The following is a 15,383-nucleotide window of genomic DNA, read 5'->3' on the forward strand; positions in this document are numbered from 1 at the left end:
TTGTGGTCTTTTAACTGCCTCGCAGTCTCTCTGTGACCGTGAGCCCCATGTGGGACGGGGACTGTGTCCAGCCCGATTATTTTGTATCTACTCCAGCGTTTAGTACACTGACACTTAGTAAGTGCTTAACAAATGCTGTAATTATTATTATTATGTATTCCCTTTCTGTTCTCCCTCCCTTCCCCTTGTCGGCCCAAGCCCATTTTCGCCGAGGTCTCTCCTTTTTTCTGCTCTTTTGCTTTCTTCCCCTGCCCTGAGTTATCCTTTTAGATGGTCTCTTCTCCCACTGATTCCTTCCTTTTCTCCACTCTTCCGTCCTCTCCCGTCTTCCCTGTACCCTCGCGTTTCTTCAAATGGGCCTTCCCCAAGCCCCGGTGACTCCAAAGCCACATCTTGGATAACACATCCCGATGAGCCAGTGCAGACTCGTGTGGTTGAAAGAACGTGCCTTAGTTCCTCAAGCAACAGAGAAACAGCGTGGCTTAGTGGATAGAGCACGGGCCTGGAAGTCAGAGCACCTGGGTTCTCATCCCGGCTCTGCCACTTGTCCCCTGTGTCACCTTAACTTCTCTGAGCCTCAGTTGCCTCGTCTGTAAAATGGAGATTAAGACACCGTGAGTCCCATGTGGTACAAAGACTGCGTCTGACCTGGTTAGCTTTTATCTACCTCAGTGCTTAGTACAGTGCCTGGTGGAGAGAGAGCAAATAGCAAATACCATAAAATTTAAAAAAGCACAATCTTTCCAGAACACACATTGAAAGCCTACATTGTGAAAGAACTGGGTGTATATGAACCTGTCTGTGGGAGGGAGGAGTGTGGGGATAAATTAGTTTGAAACATCTGACCTTTCGCCAACAGAGGTGCCAATTTTTCACAAGGATAAGGGCAGCGATTTTGTGGGGACTGAGAACTTGATTGGAATGGGTTAAGCAGCGTGGCCCAATGAATGGATCAGTGGACCTGGGTTCTAATCCTGGCTCCACCGCCTGTCGGCTGCGTAACAGTGACTCTGCCTCATTTCCCTCGTTTGCAAAATGGGAGTTCCAAACCAGTTCTCCCTCATACTTACAGTGTGAGCCCCGTGCGGGATCTGGAATGTGTCTGTTATAATGTTGTGCTGTACTTTCCCAAGTGCTTAGTATGCTTTATTGATTAATATCGATAATAATTTTTGGCATTTGATAAGCCTTTACTCTGTTCCAGGCATTGTATTAAGCGATGGGGTGGATACAAGCAAATTGAGTTGGATATCACCCCAGCGCTGAGAACAGTGCTCGCCACATAGTAAGCACGTAATCAGTACCATTGTAATTATTAGTAGTCGAGGATCACCGTTCAGAATCTTTTCAGGACTGACGTATTCTCAGGTCGGGTCAGAGAGAGAGGCTAGGATGCCTAGAATTCCTTAACTCCCATTCTCTCCTAGACCCCCTCCAATCTGGCTTCCGTCCCCTCCACTCTACCGAGACTGCTCTCTCTAAGGTCACCCGTGACCTCCTTCTTGCCAAATCCAATGGCTCCTACTCCATTCTGATCCTCCTTGACCTCTCTGCTGCCTTTGACACTGTCGACCGTCCCCTCCTCCTCCATACCTTATCTCACCTTGGCTTCACGGACTCTGTCCTCTCCCGGTTCTCCTCTTACCTCTCTGGCCGATCATTCTCGGTCTCCTACGCTGGAGCCTCCTCCCCCTCCCATCCTTTAACCGTTGGAGTTCCTCAAGGGTCAGTTCTTGGCCCTCTTCCGTTCTCCATTTACACTCACTCCCTCGGTGAACTCATCCGCTCTCACGGCTTTGACTACCATCTCTACGCAGATGACACGCAGATCTACATCTCCGCCCCTGTCCTCTCCCCCTCCCTTCGGGCTCGCATCTCCTCCCGCCTCCGGGACGTCTCCACCTGGATGTCGGCCCGCCACCTAAAACTCAACATGAGCGAGACTGAGCTCCTCATCTTCCCTCCCAAACCCGGTCCGCTCCCAGACTTCTCCATCACCGTGGATGGCACGACCATCCTTCCCGTCCCGCAGGCCCGCAATCTCGGCGTCATCCTTGACTCGTCCCTCTCGTTCACCCCACACATCCTATCCGTCACCAAGACCTGCCGGTTTCACCTCTACGATATCGCCAAGATCCGCCCTTTCCTCTCCACCCAAACGGCTACCTTACTATTACGGGCTCTCGTTATATCCCGGCTAGACTACCGTGTCGGCCTTCTCTCTGACCTCCCTTCCTCCTCTCTCGCCCCGCTCCGGTCTATTCTTCACTCCGCTGCCCGGCTCATCTTCCCGCAGAAACGATCTGGCCGTGTCACTCCCCTTCTTAAACAACTCCAGTGGTTGCCTATCGACCTCCGCTCCAAACAAAAACTCCTCACTCTAGACTTCAAGGCTCTCCGTCACCTCGCCCCTTCCTACCTCTCCTCCCTTCTCTCTTTCTACCGCTCACCCCGCACGCTCCGCTCCTCCGCCGCCCACCTCCTCGCCGTCCCTCGGTCTCGCCCATCCCGCCGTCGACCCCCGGGTCACGTCCTCCCGCGGTCCCGGAACGCCCTCCCTCCTCACCTCCGCCAAACTGATTCTCTTTCCCTCTTCAAAACCTTACTTAAAAATCACCTCCTCCAAGAGGCGTTCCCAGACTGAGCTCCTCTTCCCCCTCTACTCCCTCTGCCATCCCCCCTTTACCTCTCCGCAGCTTAAGCCTCATTTTCCCCTTTTCCCTCTGCTCCTCCACCTCTCCCTTCCCATCCCCACAGCACCGTACTCGTCCGCTCAACTGTATATATTTTCGTTACCCTATTTATTTTGTTAATGAATTGTACATCACCTCGATTCTATTTAGTTGCCATTGTTTTTACGAGATGTTCTTCCCCTTGACGCTGTTTAGTGCCATCGTTCTCGTCTGTCCGTCTCCCCCGATTAGACCGTAAGCCCGTCAAACGGCAGGGACTGTCTCTATCTGTTGCCGACTTGTTCATCCCAAGCGCTTAGTACAGTGCTCTGCACATAGTAAGCGCTCAATAAATACTATTGAATGAATGAATGAATGCGTCGGTCTGGGAGATTAGCTCAGACAGCTGTAGAGTTGTGGAATGGACACGTCGGTTGGCAAGGAATACCCACCTCCGTGATTCTTACGGACTCTCAGTGCCTTTATGGAAGGCACTGCCCACTCAGGGCATTTGGAGAGAAATCACCACCTCTCTCCAGGAAAAGGGTAGAAGAGGGGCATGATTAGGTGTGTGGGAAATGCTGGACTGAAACAGCCCAGCTTAGGAGATAGAGCATAGACCGGGAGAGAGGAGGACCTGGGTTATGATTCTGGCCCTGCCACATGTCCGCTGTGTGACCTTGGTCAAGTCACTTCGCTTCTCTGGGCCTCAGTGACCTCATCTGGAAAATGGGGATGAAGAGCGTGAGCCTCAAGTGGGACAGGGACCGTGTCCAACCCAATTAACTTGTATCCACCCCAGCTTTTAGAACAGTGCTTGGCACATAGTAAGTGCTTAACAAGAACCGTAATTATTATTATTATGGACTGGAGAAAGCTCATGGAGGCTCACTTTGAAGGAGGGAAGGAATCTGGAGAGGGAAAAGTGTGGCTGAGAGGAAAGCATGTAGAATCAGGGCAAATAATAAATAGTGGTATTTGTTAAATGCTTACTGTGTGCCGAGCACTGTACTAAGGGCTGGGGTGGATACAAGCTAATCAGGTCGGAGACAGTCCCTGTCCCTCATAGTGCTAACAGTCTTAATCCCCATTTTACAGATGAGGTAACTGATGCAAAGAGAAATTTAGGGCCCTGCCCAAGCCAAGGTCACACAACAAGCAAGTGGAGGAGCCAGGATCCATTTATTCAGTCGTATTTATTGAGCGTTTACTGCGTGCAGAGCACTGTATATAGATTAGAACCCAGGTCCTTCTGTCTCCCAAGCCCGAGCTCTTCCCACTAGGCCATTCGGCTTCTCCGATCTAATATTTGATCAAAATTAAATTTAGACGATTTCTGAGATGTGGGCTTTTTTATCCACTGTAGAAATGGTGGAATTGGAAAGAGAAATGCCGATCTTTGTGCATAGGAAATTTGACGGTAACGTCATGGTGCATAATTATGGTAGTTTTGTTAGGATCAAAGCCCAGCTTGTTTATTGTAGGGGATCACTAAGAAATTGCAATTTAACTTCCTGAGGGGAACCACATAATCACGGGGAAGACCCATCTAAGTTTATGGGGAACTTTTGACCTCTGTAAATAAAATTCATCCAGCTTATGCATTGCCGATTTCTCAAAGGTAATTCACAATGCTGCAAATTTTTTCTCTGATTTTATGCTCTCTTACCTGCACTTCAAATTGCTGGAGCAGCAGTACGGAATATTTGAAATGGCAGGGTAGCAATTGAAATGCCTTCTGCTCATTCCATTTTTCTGTGGTAAATCTAAATCAAAGCTCCATCTTTCAGTCAGCACTGAAAACATTTGGCCGGAGCTTAGTAATGGTAAGAATAGTGTTTCTCCATTCTGCCTAGACTATTTACTTTCAAGCCCTGGGATGGTAGGAAACATCTCATTTTTCCCATTAAAAAAAAATCACCCTTTCTTTCCTACCTCCTCTTTTATTGTGTTTTTTCCCATATTCACACTGAATAGAGCAGTCAACCTCTCTACCTCTGTGTTGTTTAATTTTATTTGTGGTTTGAATGTTCTTGAACATCTCAGTGCCTCTTTATTTGGTTTTGTTTGGGAACATATAATTTGATGGAAGAGTCAGGCTCCCTGGATGAGAGACAGCCACCTTCCAAAAAAAAGAGAGCAGGGTAAGGGATTTGACTTTTCCAGACCCACTTGGTTATAACTCTAAACCAGAGTCATTTATAGTCGAATCTTAAGGAAAAAGAGAAGGCACTAAGCTCTTAGCACAAAATCGTCTGTGTCGGTTTGTCCTTGAAGGCCTGTTTGCCCCTAAAGAAACCTGGCTTGCTAGAGAAAGTATTTGAGTTTCACCTTTAATAACTATGATACTCGTTAAGCGACTATTACGTGCCAAGCCCTAGACTGAGCTCTGGTGTAGATATATGATCGTGAGGTCTCACTTGGGGTTCACAGTCTAAGCAGCGTGGCTCAGTGGAAAGAGCCCGGGCTTGAGAGTCAGAGGTCATGGGTTTGAATCCCGGCTCTGCCACTTGTCAGCTGTGTGACTGTGGGCAAGTCACTTAACTTCTCTGTGCCTCATTTACCTCATCTGGAAAATGGGGATGAAGACTGTTAGCCTCATGTGAGACAACCTGATCACCCTGTATCTACTCCAGCGCTTAGAACAGTGCTCTGCACATAGTGAGCGCTTAACAAATACGGACATTATTATTATTATTATTAATTAGGAGGAAGAATAGAAGCAGGTGGGTTTGTAGTAGGAGAGTAGAGAGGTGAGGTAGGAAGGAGCGAGATGATTGAGGGCTTTAAAGCCAATGGTGAGGAGCTTCTGTTTGATGCGGAGGTGGATGGTCAGCCACTGGAGGTTCTTGAGGAGCGGGAAACATGGCCCAAAGGTTTTTGTAGAAAAATAATCTGGGCAGCAGAGTGAAATATAGACTGGAGTGGGTCGCGCCCCCACCCCCAAAATTAGGGCCTCTCGGCTTATATTGTCCAAGACACCCGTTTTCATCAGCTTCTGCCAGACTCTTTCCTCTAGTCCAGCACCCTTTCTCTTCCTCACAGGTTGAGTTTACACCTGCTGCCTGAGAGGCCAGGGAATCAGCCAGAAAAGTGGTGCCCCTATCCCAGCCGGAGCGGTTCGGGAGGTGGGCTTGGGCCCGGCCGGCCGCTTGTTGATTGAGTGATTTCTCTCGAGTCTGTCCTGAATCCCGTCAGCGACTCCTCACCTGATCCGTCACCACCGTATCTCTCCCCTCTTCCCGACCCCCAATGCCTGCGCTCCGCTGCTTCGGATCTGTCGCGAAGGAAAAGTGTGAAAGTCCGAAATTCATAAGGCTTGTTCAGAGTCACTCCCAGCTGTCAATCCCATCTGCGCTCACCCTTTCTCAGTCTCCTACTTGTGTGTGAATTTGTGCCTACCCTTACGTATTCTGATTTTCTCTGTCTCCTCTACACAAATTCCAAATCAGTGAATCAGCGGTGTGTATCGAGGGCCTCCAAAAGTCTACTACACCACAGGGTAGGCCAGTGAATTAACTTTGTCCTCACCAGGACTCACTGAATCTGCCGTGGACTTTGTACTCACTGAATCTGCCGTGGCTCACCAGGTTGTGTGGGAGATGGGGTCAACACGGCCCATCAGGTTGCCTTGGAGATGGGATTCACCAGCACCCCTCAGATTGCCAGGGTGACAGGGGTCATCATGGCCCATCTGGCTGTCGGGAGGTGAAGGTCACCATTGGCCTATCAGGTTACCTGGGAGATGGAGGTTACCCTGGCCCACCCGGCTCTCTGGGAGACAGAGCTGGAATGTCTGGTTCTCAGGAGTGGACTTGGTCCTCTTCATGGCTCTTGGTAAATCTTTTCTTCCTGGTTGCAGAGCATGAGGAATTGGCCCAGGTTGAAAGGAGGTGGGGGGAGGGTATCACGTGGACCCAGATATTTGAAGTGTGGCCTAGTGGGTAGAGCCCGGCCCTGGGGGTGAGAAGGACCTGATTTCTATTCCCAGCTTCTCCGCTTATCAGCTATGTGACCTCGGGCAAGTCACTTGCTTCTCTGGGCCTCAGTTACCTTATTTTTAAAATGGGGATTAAGACTGTGAGCCCCACGTGGGACTGGGGCTGTGTCCAACCAGGTTCCTTGTATCTATCCCAATCCTTAGAATCTGTAGTAAAGCACTTAAAGAGTACCATTTAAAAAAAAAAGAAGCTCCAGGGTAGCCATAAAACAGAAGCAAAGTGATGAATGATGTTTCTTCGGTTTGTTTTGACAGGTGTGAATAACGGGCGAAAGCAGACAACCCCTTTCCAAGATGGAGGACGGGAAGCCCGTTTGGGCTCCACATCCAACTGATGGATTTCAGATGGGAAACATCGTGGATATTGGTCCGGACAACTTAACGATCGAATCGCTCAACCAAAAGGGCAAGGTGAGTTTCTCAACAGGAACAGAAGATGGGGCTGGTGGAATTCGTTCAAATGTGTTTTATTTAGCGCTTACTGTGTGCAGAGCACTATACTAAGTGCTTGGGAGTGTAATAGTAATACTAATGATGATGGTTTTGTTAAGAGCTTACTAAGTGTCAAACACTTTTCTAAGCGCTGGGGTAGACACAAGCTAATCAGGTTGGACAGTCTTTTTCTCAAATGGGGCTCCTGATGCCCATTTTCCCACTGAGGTGACCGAAACCCAGAGAAATGAAGTGACTTGTCTGAAGTCACACCGCAGACAAATGGCGGAGCCGGGATCGGAACCCAGGTCCTTCTGACTCCCGGGCCCCGGCTGCATCCACTGGGCCACGCAATAACAGGGTCGGTAGACACGTTCCCTGGTCGCAACGGTCTCGTAGAGGAGACTGAATCGATAGCCTTCTGTTTTTCGGTTCTCCTCACTAAAGAATAAAGGTGCAAGAGAATTATATATGTGGGACATAGTCTCCTCCTCTGGGTTTTAGTTACTAACATCGGAGCATCCAAGAGAGACACTGAGCCCCGCTGGATGGGGCTTGTGGGAACTGGGGACAGCTGGATCTCAAAGCAGCTGCTGCCTGGAGAATTGAAAGGGGGCTCTCGCGAGTGTGGACGGCAGAATAAACAAGTTAGAGACATTGCAGCCTGGTCTCTAACTATCCATCGTAGCAGGTGGACTGTGGGGAGATTAATAATGATACTAATAAGAGCGATATTTGTTCAATGCTTCGAGTTGGACACAGTCCCTGTCCCACATAAAGCTCACAGACCCAATCCCCATTTTAGGTGTGAGGGAACCGAGGCCCAGAGAAGTGAGGTGACTTACCCAAGGTCACCCAGCAGAGATGTGGCAGGGCTGGGATTAGAACCCAGGTCCTCCTGAGGCCCAGGCCCGGGCTCTAGCCACTGGGCCACGCTGGGAAAAAGCAACTTGGCGGGCAGCAGTTGGGTTGGGGAACGCTCTCTAAGCCAAATCTTTGCAGAGATGGTCCTACCAAGAAGTCTTGAAAACAGAGGCGGGTCCTGTGTGGGATAGAGCATCAGCAGAGAATTCTCATTTGGAAATAATAACAGCAAATCTTGTTTATAAAGAATGCAGGAAAGAGGGTCCCTCAGATATCAGTCTTTTCAGCCACACACACATTCTCTCTTTTTCTCCACATTTGTCTAAAATACACATATATGCCCCCCCCCCCCCACATTTTGACTAGATTTTGGGCACCTAAAAGAGAAGGAGATTGGATGCCCTAAATTAAAGGCAAGGAAGCAAATTACAATTCTGGATTTATGTCGGTGTTCCTATTGCCTTTTTGAGAAAGGCATATAGTATTTGTTAAGTGCACACTGTGTGTTAAGCACAATTCTAAGCACTGGGGTAATTACAAGTTAATTAGATAAGATTCAGTCCTTCTTCCACCTGGAGCTCACAGTCGTAGGAGGGAGAACAGGTATCGAATCTCATTTTACAGTTGAGGAAACTGAGGCGCAGAGATGTTAAAAGACTTGCCCAAGGCCACACAGCAGACAATAATAATAACTGTGATATATGTGAAGTGCTTACTATTTGCCCAAAGCTGTACTAAATGCTAGGGTGGTTACAAGCAAGTCGGGTCGGACATCATACCTGCCCCACACGGGAATCACAGTCTTAACCCCCATTTTACAAGTGAGATAACTGAGTCACCGAGAAGTGAAATGACTTGCCCAAGGTCATACAGCAGATAAGTAGCAGGGCTGAGACTAGAATCCAGGTCATTGAGGCCACGCTGCATCCATTCCCTCCCCCCTCAACTCACACACACAGCACACACAAATTCCGACTAGATATTAGGAAGCTAAAGGAGAAGAAGTTTGGGTGCCCTGAATCCACTGAAGATAATGAAGCAAATTACAATTATAAATTATTTCAGTTTTCCCAATGCCTTCAGCAGATCGACACATTTCAGTATGAAGCAACATTTGTGAAACAAAATACCTTCCAAATTAAAAATAGCAAGCATTCAATGATTTAATTGTGTAGCGAAACATAGTTTGTCATGTGAGTTCTCTCCTCCTGGAGAGGAGACGCAAACAAGGAGTAAGTCTCTGAGGATATTTCTATGCAATAAGTGTCCTGTTACCATAAACAACCGAGGAATGGAAATTCACTTCAGATGTTGGAAGTCAATGAAAAGAATACGTTTAAGAGTTACAGAATGTCAGGAAAAGAAAAAGCGGGGAATTTCATAGTATTGCTTTGTTTTCCCCCCAAAAACATACAATTAAAGTACGTGTTTGATTGGGGGAATAAAGCCATCAAAATTCAGTCTTTGAGGTGGTCACTGTCATTCACACACACAACCCCCCCCCCGCCACTTATTTGGGACAACCCCCTAACGACTTTTGCATTAATGGAAACTTTAAGCCGAAGGGGTTAGGTTTTTGGAAAAGTTCGATTTGCCCGCTACTATTAATAAGATTGGACTAGATAGGCTCTAGTTGCTCTCCAGAGATAGAGCCAAGTGTTATATGAGAGCAAATGTTCTCCACCCCAAGATATTATCTTTAATACCAGAAGGCACCTGTAGTATTTGAAAGATACAAGAGGGGCTCTTTTTATTCGTGCAACTGATTAGCTTTATGGCTCCCATCGCCTCTGTGTCCTGAATCCACTCATTTAAATGTCTGGTTAACCAGAGAATATGTAAACACTCCTCTCAAAAAACGATAGTAGTTTTTTTTCCCGCGGAACTGTAATGTTTCTGTGTTTGCATGGCCTTCTTTCTCTTCTCAAACGCACCCCATTCTCCTGTATTGCTAGGCTTGTGTTCTGGTAAATAGTCACATTAAAGAAAACTCTCTCTGTAATACCCATTTGGATGCCCCTTGCAGAAGTACGAAGTAATTTCTCTTTATAACCCGGCTCCCGAAGCCCAGATGGGGTAACGTTGCCTCTAGACTGTAAGCTCATTGTGGGCTGCGAATCTCTTCTCTCCCAAACGCTTAATGCGGTGCTCTTAATAAGCCTCAGTAAATACGATTGACTGACTAATCACCCAGCAGCGTTCTGGCCAAAATGCTTAGCGGAAACCCGTGTGATGGTAGAAGTGAGATTAGTATTTCCCAACGTGTAGAATGCTCGTCTAGAACCTTCCAGAGCAACTGAATTCGGTATTAAGACATTAAGTATTAAGTTAATGAATTAAGTAGTAAGGGTTTGTTAGAACTTAGGATGTTTGTTTACTGATTTTCATCTTTTAATGCTGTTTAATGGGAAAGTCATTCAATAGTCCAGTGAAATGAGCGGTGAAATCCTTGCTTTGACACCAACTGGTTAAACTGAGAATTCTTGTGTTTGAAATATTATAATATCGTGTTACTATGTGGGTGCCTTATTGTATGTTCAGCATGTATGTAGAATCTTGGGCTCAATTTATTTTTTAATGTATACCTGTTATTCATTTATTTATATTAATGTCTGTCCCCTCCCCCCCACACCTTGAGCCTGTTGCGGGCAGGCGATATGTCTGCTTGTTATTATATTCTGCTTGACATTATATATTGCACTCTCCGAAGAGCTTAATACAACGCTTTGCACACAGTAAGTGCTCAATAAATCGATCGAATGGTTGAATGCATGAATTTTGACTTCTGTAGTTTACTTCTAAACAATGCCTGTGTTTTCAATTGACAGACTTTTCTAGCTCTTATAAACCAAGTGTTTCCTGCAGAAGAGGACAGCGGGAAGGATGTGGAAGATAACTGTAAGTGCCCGTGTTAATATGGATGCTTCTAGAAGTGTAGCTGTTCTTCTGGACAGAAAAGAATCAAAGCTTTATTCAAAGTTTCCAGAGATTTGTTTTGGGCTTAAAAATTCTGAAAAGGTGCAGCAGAAGGACCTAGGTTCTAATGCTGACTCTGCCATTTGTCTGTGTGACCTTGGGCAAGTCACTTCCCTTCTCTGGGCCTCAGTTCCTTCCTCTGTAAAGTGGACATGGACTGTGCCCGACTTGATTAGCTTGTTTCTGTCTCAGAGCATAGCGCCTGGAACATATTAAGCGCTTTAAAAATACCATAAAAGAAAAAGGAGTTGAAATCTGCCGGCATTTAGAACAAATAATAGTACTGATACTGATTGTAGTATTTATTAAGCACATGCTATGTACCGAGCACTATGCTAGACACTGGGGTAAATAAATAATTGGACCTAATAGTCCATCATTCAGTCAGTGGTATTTATTGAATGCTTATTGCAGGCAGGGGACTGGACCAAGCACTTGGGAGAATACAGTGCAACAGAACTGGAAGATATTTTCATTCCCCTCTAAAGGGTTTGCAGTTTAAGAGGAAGAGAACACAAGATATTTTATCTTCATTTTACAGATGAGGAAGCTGAGGCCCGGAGAAATTAAGGGACTTGCCCAAAGTCACATGATAAAGCCAGGATTAGAACCCAGGTTTCCAGACTCTCAGTCCTGGGACTTTCTATCGGGCCATCCTGCCTTCTCGATGTTTAAGTCACTTTAAAAGAGGTTTTTGATTTATCTCTTTTCCACAGTTGCTTCTGCCAAGGATGAGGGAATTTATTTTCCCTATTAATCAGTCGATAAATAGTACAGTGTACTATCCTAAGTGCTTGGGAGAGTACAGTAGATTAAGTAGAAATTATCCTTGCCCTTGAGGACTTAACAGTCTCATGAGAGAAGAGTGGCACAAAATAAATTACAGGTAGGAGGCAGATGTTGTTGTAACTTTTCCACTGGTGTTTCTGCCAGGTATGAGAAGCGTTTTTTTTTAAATAATGGTGGTGTTTGTTAGGTGCTTTGTGGCAAGCACTCTACTAAGTGCGGGAGTAATAAGATAATCAGGTCCCACATGGGACTCATAGTTTGAGCAGGGTGGAAAACAGGTATCGAATCCCCATTGTGCAGTTTTGGAAAGAAGAGCTAGAGAATAATAATAATAATAATAATAATGTTGGTATTTGTTAAGTGCTTACTATGTGCCGAGCGCTGTTCTAAGCGCCGGGGGCGTTACAGGGTAATCAGGTTGTCCCACATGAGGCAAACAGTCTTCATCCCCATTTTACAGATGAGGTAACTGAGGCACAGAGAAGTGAAGTGACTTGCCCACAGTCACACAGCTGAGAAGTGGCAGAGCAGGAACTCGCCCGAGGTCACATAGCGCGCTAGTAGTTGAGTCAGAATTAGAACCCGGGATCCCTGACTACCAGGCCTGTGGTCTTTCCGCTAAGCCATTCTTCTTCAGTACTAGGGCTTCAACTGTTCTGTTGTCTTCTCTTGTGTTAAAATGAGATGGAGATTATCATACTGGTATACATTCTTTAAAAAGTTGATGCCGAAGTCATTTTCTGTAGATAATTTTCTATTAAACTGGCATAGATTCTCTAAAAGGTTGACGCTGAAGTAATGAAAAGGACTTGGTTACTTATGAAAAAGTACACATTAACCAGCTTTGTTACATAATAACTAATTTCAAAACAGAGAATTTCCTATTCAGACACATAAATCTTCCATAGAGTATTTTGGAAAATGACCTGCTTTTCAGTGAAAAGCATCACGTTTCAGATTGTATACCGGAATATAAAACCGAGGTCAGAGCTAATTTGAAATGCCGATAATCGGCCGATTTCTTTCGCTAGATTTGAAAAGAAGACCCTTCCTGTTTTTTTTCTCCTCCACAATGTACGTCACGTACAATTTTTATGTCAAAAAATGTTTCTCCCCTAAATTTCCCCCAAATCACTTTTGATTAAAGATGGTAAATTCATCTGTGAAAGGAAAGTTCTACGTACTGGAAAATGACAGAGAATATGGTGATCAATTACTCAATCGTATTTATTGAGCATTTACTGTGTGCAGGGCACTGTACTAGACGCTTGGGAGAGTACAGTATAATGGAGTTGGTAGGCAAATTTACCAGTCTGGAGGGGTATAAAGATATTAATATAAGTAAGTAAATTATGGATAGGTACATAAGTGCTGCGGGGCTGAGAGAGGGCTGACTAAATGTGCAAATTCAAGTTCAGTCCTTTCAGTCAGTCCATCAGTCAGTCAGTGATATTTATTGAGTGCTTACATTGTGCAGACCACTGTACTAAGCACTTGGGGAAGTCCAATACAATAATAAATACCATCGATTGATTGTAGACACCACATTACCACTTCAGACTGTGACGGTGTGTTAATCTAGACTGTGAGCCCCTTGTGGGCAGGGATTGTCTCTACTTGTCGCTTATTGTACTTTCCAAGCGCTTAGCACAGTGCTCTCTGCACACAGAAAGCGCTCAATAAATATGATTGAATGAATTGTGGCAGCTGGGCTGGATTTCTTTTATCCAGAGGTGAGTTTTCATCTAAACTCTGTTTTTACTCCCCTTTTCAATAGATTGGCCATCCTGAATATGTACTAGAACTGACTTTGAGGCAACCCCTTTCTAGAATTCCTTAGCTCTTGGCTAGAGAAATGATTTAATATAATAATAGTAATAATTATATCTGTTAAACATTTACTCTGTACCAGGCACTAAGCTCTGGGGTGGATTCAAGCAAATCGGTTGGACACAGTCCCTGTCCCACATGGGTTCACAGTTTCAATCTCCATCGAACAAATGAGGGAACTGAGGCCCAGAGAAGGGAAGTGACTTGCCCAGGATCACACAGCAGAGACGTGGCAGAGCCGAGATTAGAACCCATGACCTTCTGACTCCCAGACCGTGTTCTAATCACTACACCAAGCCACTTCCCTGCTCACATTTGCTGCTCACATTTAATGTGAGAAGCTGCGTGGGCTAGTGGAATGAGCAGAAGCCTGGGAGTCAGAGGACTTGGGTTCTAATTCTGGCTCCGTCACTTGTCTGATGAGTGACCTTGGGCAAGTCACTTCATTTCTCTGGGCCTCGCTTCCCTCATCTGTAAAATGAGGATTAAGACAGTGAGCCCCATGTGGGACAGAGACTGTGTCTGACCTGATTACCTTGTATTTACCTCAGTTCTCACTTCAGTGCCTGACATATAGTAAGTGCTTAATAAGTACTATTAAATGCCCCCCCTAAAAGAGCCATTAAAAATTAATTAAAAATGTTTTCGTTTCATTCCTGATTCCCTCTAGACTGTAAGCTCCTTGTGGGCAAGCAATGTGTCTACCAACTCTGTTACAGTAAGTGTTTAGTAAAGTGGTGTGAACCCAGTAAGCACTCAAAAAAAATGATTGATTAGGAAGGCATAGTTCAATTAAGTTTTGCAGGGTTGAATCAATTCAAACTCATTTAGGCAACAATAAACTCTACGTACATACATAAATAACATAAATAACAATTCAGTCTTATTGAAAATAAGTCCAGGCATTAGAAAACGGGAGTATTTCTCCCCTACCATCTGATCTGTTCTGAAATAGACAAATTTCTGATCTGTTGATTAATCATCAACAGAAGCGATGCCTAACGGCTCTAAAGAAAGTTTAGAGAAAGGCTGTTAAGCTAGTTCACGGTAGTTTTTTTTTAAGGTAGTTCAGTCACCCAGTTTACAATGAAGTCATGCAAGTGTTGGCTCTCTTGGCAAACGGTAATCCTCAGCTGACTCAGAATTCCGTGGATTCATCCCAAAGAAACACATAGGAAGCACTTCACAGATAGAATAGTCATCCTCCAACAGGCCACAGGCAATTATCAGAAAGACATTTCATCGGCAATCTGTTGACAGAAAGCTCAGGGATTGACAAAATCACCTGATTCTCCCTCTCGCCTCTCCACGCTCCACTGTTCAATCGGCAGATGTAGTCGCAGGCCGCCCGTTCCGCTGTAAAGGATCTCTGACTTGGTTGGAGGAAAATGCTGCCCTGAAAAGTATTGCTCTTCCTTCAGTCACCATTAAATCGGTGATACTTATTGAGCGCTTATTGCGCCCGAGAGAGTACAGTATAACAGAATTGGTAGACACATTCCCTGCCCGCGTTTTGAAGTGATCAAAATTTGGACATGGAAGCACCGACTCCAACGAGAAATAACTCTTCAGACCTGCTTTTCCAGCACATACCAATGATTGCTCTGTGTATTGCATGGCAGGTTGATTAAATAAATACTTGGTGTCTGGGTATGTAAGTTCCTTATCACTTGATCTTCTCCTAAAGCATCAAAATAATTCATAGTTTAAGATTCCTAAGCTCCTTGAGGGCAGGGAACATGGCCACTTACTCTATTGTATCAGTCAGTGGTATTTGTTGAGCGCTTACTTTGTGCAGAGGGTTGTACCAAGCGCTTGGG

The 15,383-nt window shown here is 45.5% G+C and overlaps 1 protein-coding gene across 7 annotated transcripts in view; it reads left to right on the forward strand.

Moving 5' to 3' along the window:
• The window catches only part of MYO6 (myosin VI), a 157,517-nt gene that overhangs the window by 49,506 nt on the left and 92,628 nt on the right, over positions 1–15,383 (forward strand). For all 7 annotated transcript variants that reach the window (XM_039914738.1, XM_007670712.4, XM_029047068.2 and 4 more), the window contains exons 2-3: positions 6,928–7,083; positions 10,797–10,866. In XM_039914738.1, the coding sequence (XP_039770672.1) occupies positions 6,967–7,083; positions 10,797–10,866 (187 nt within the window). In that variant the 5' untranslated portion in view covers positions 6,928–6,966. The remainder of the gene's footprint in view (positions 1–6,927; positions 7,084–10,796; positions 10,867–15,383) is intronic.

The sequence above is a fragment of the Ornithorhynchus anatinus genome, chromosome 19 (genome assembly GCF_004115215.2).
Source record: "Ornithorhynchus anatinus isolate Pmale09 chromosome 19, mOrnAna1.pri.v4, whole genome shotgun sequence".
Lineage (NCBI taxonomy): Eukaryota > Metazoa > Chordata > Mammalia > Monotremata > Ornithorhynchidae > Ornithorhynchus > Ornithorhynchus anatinus.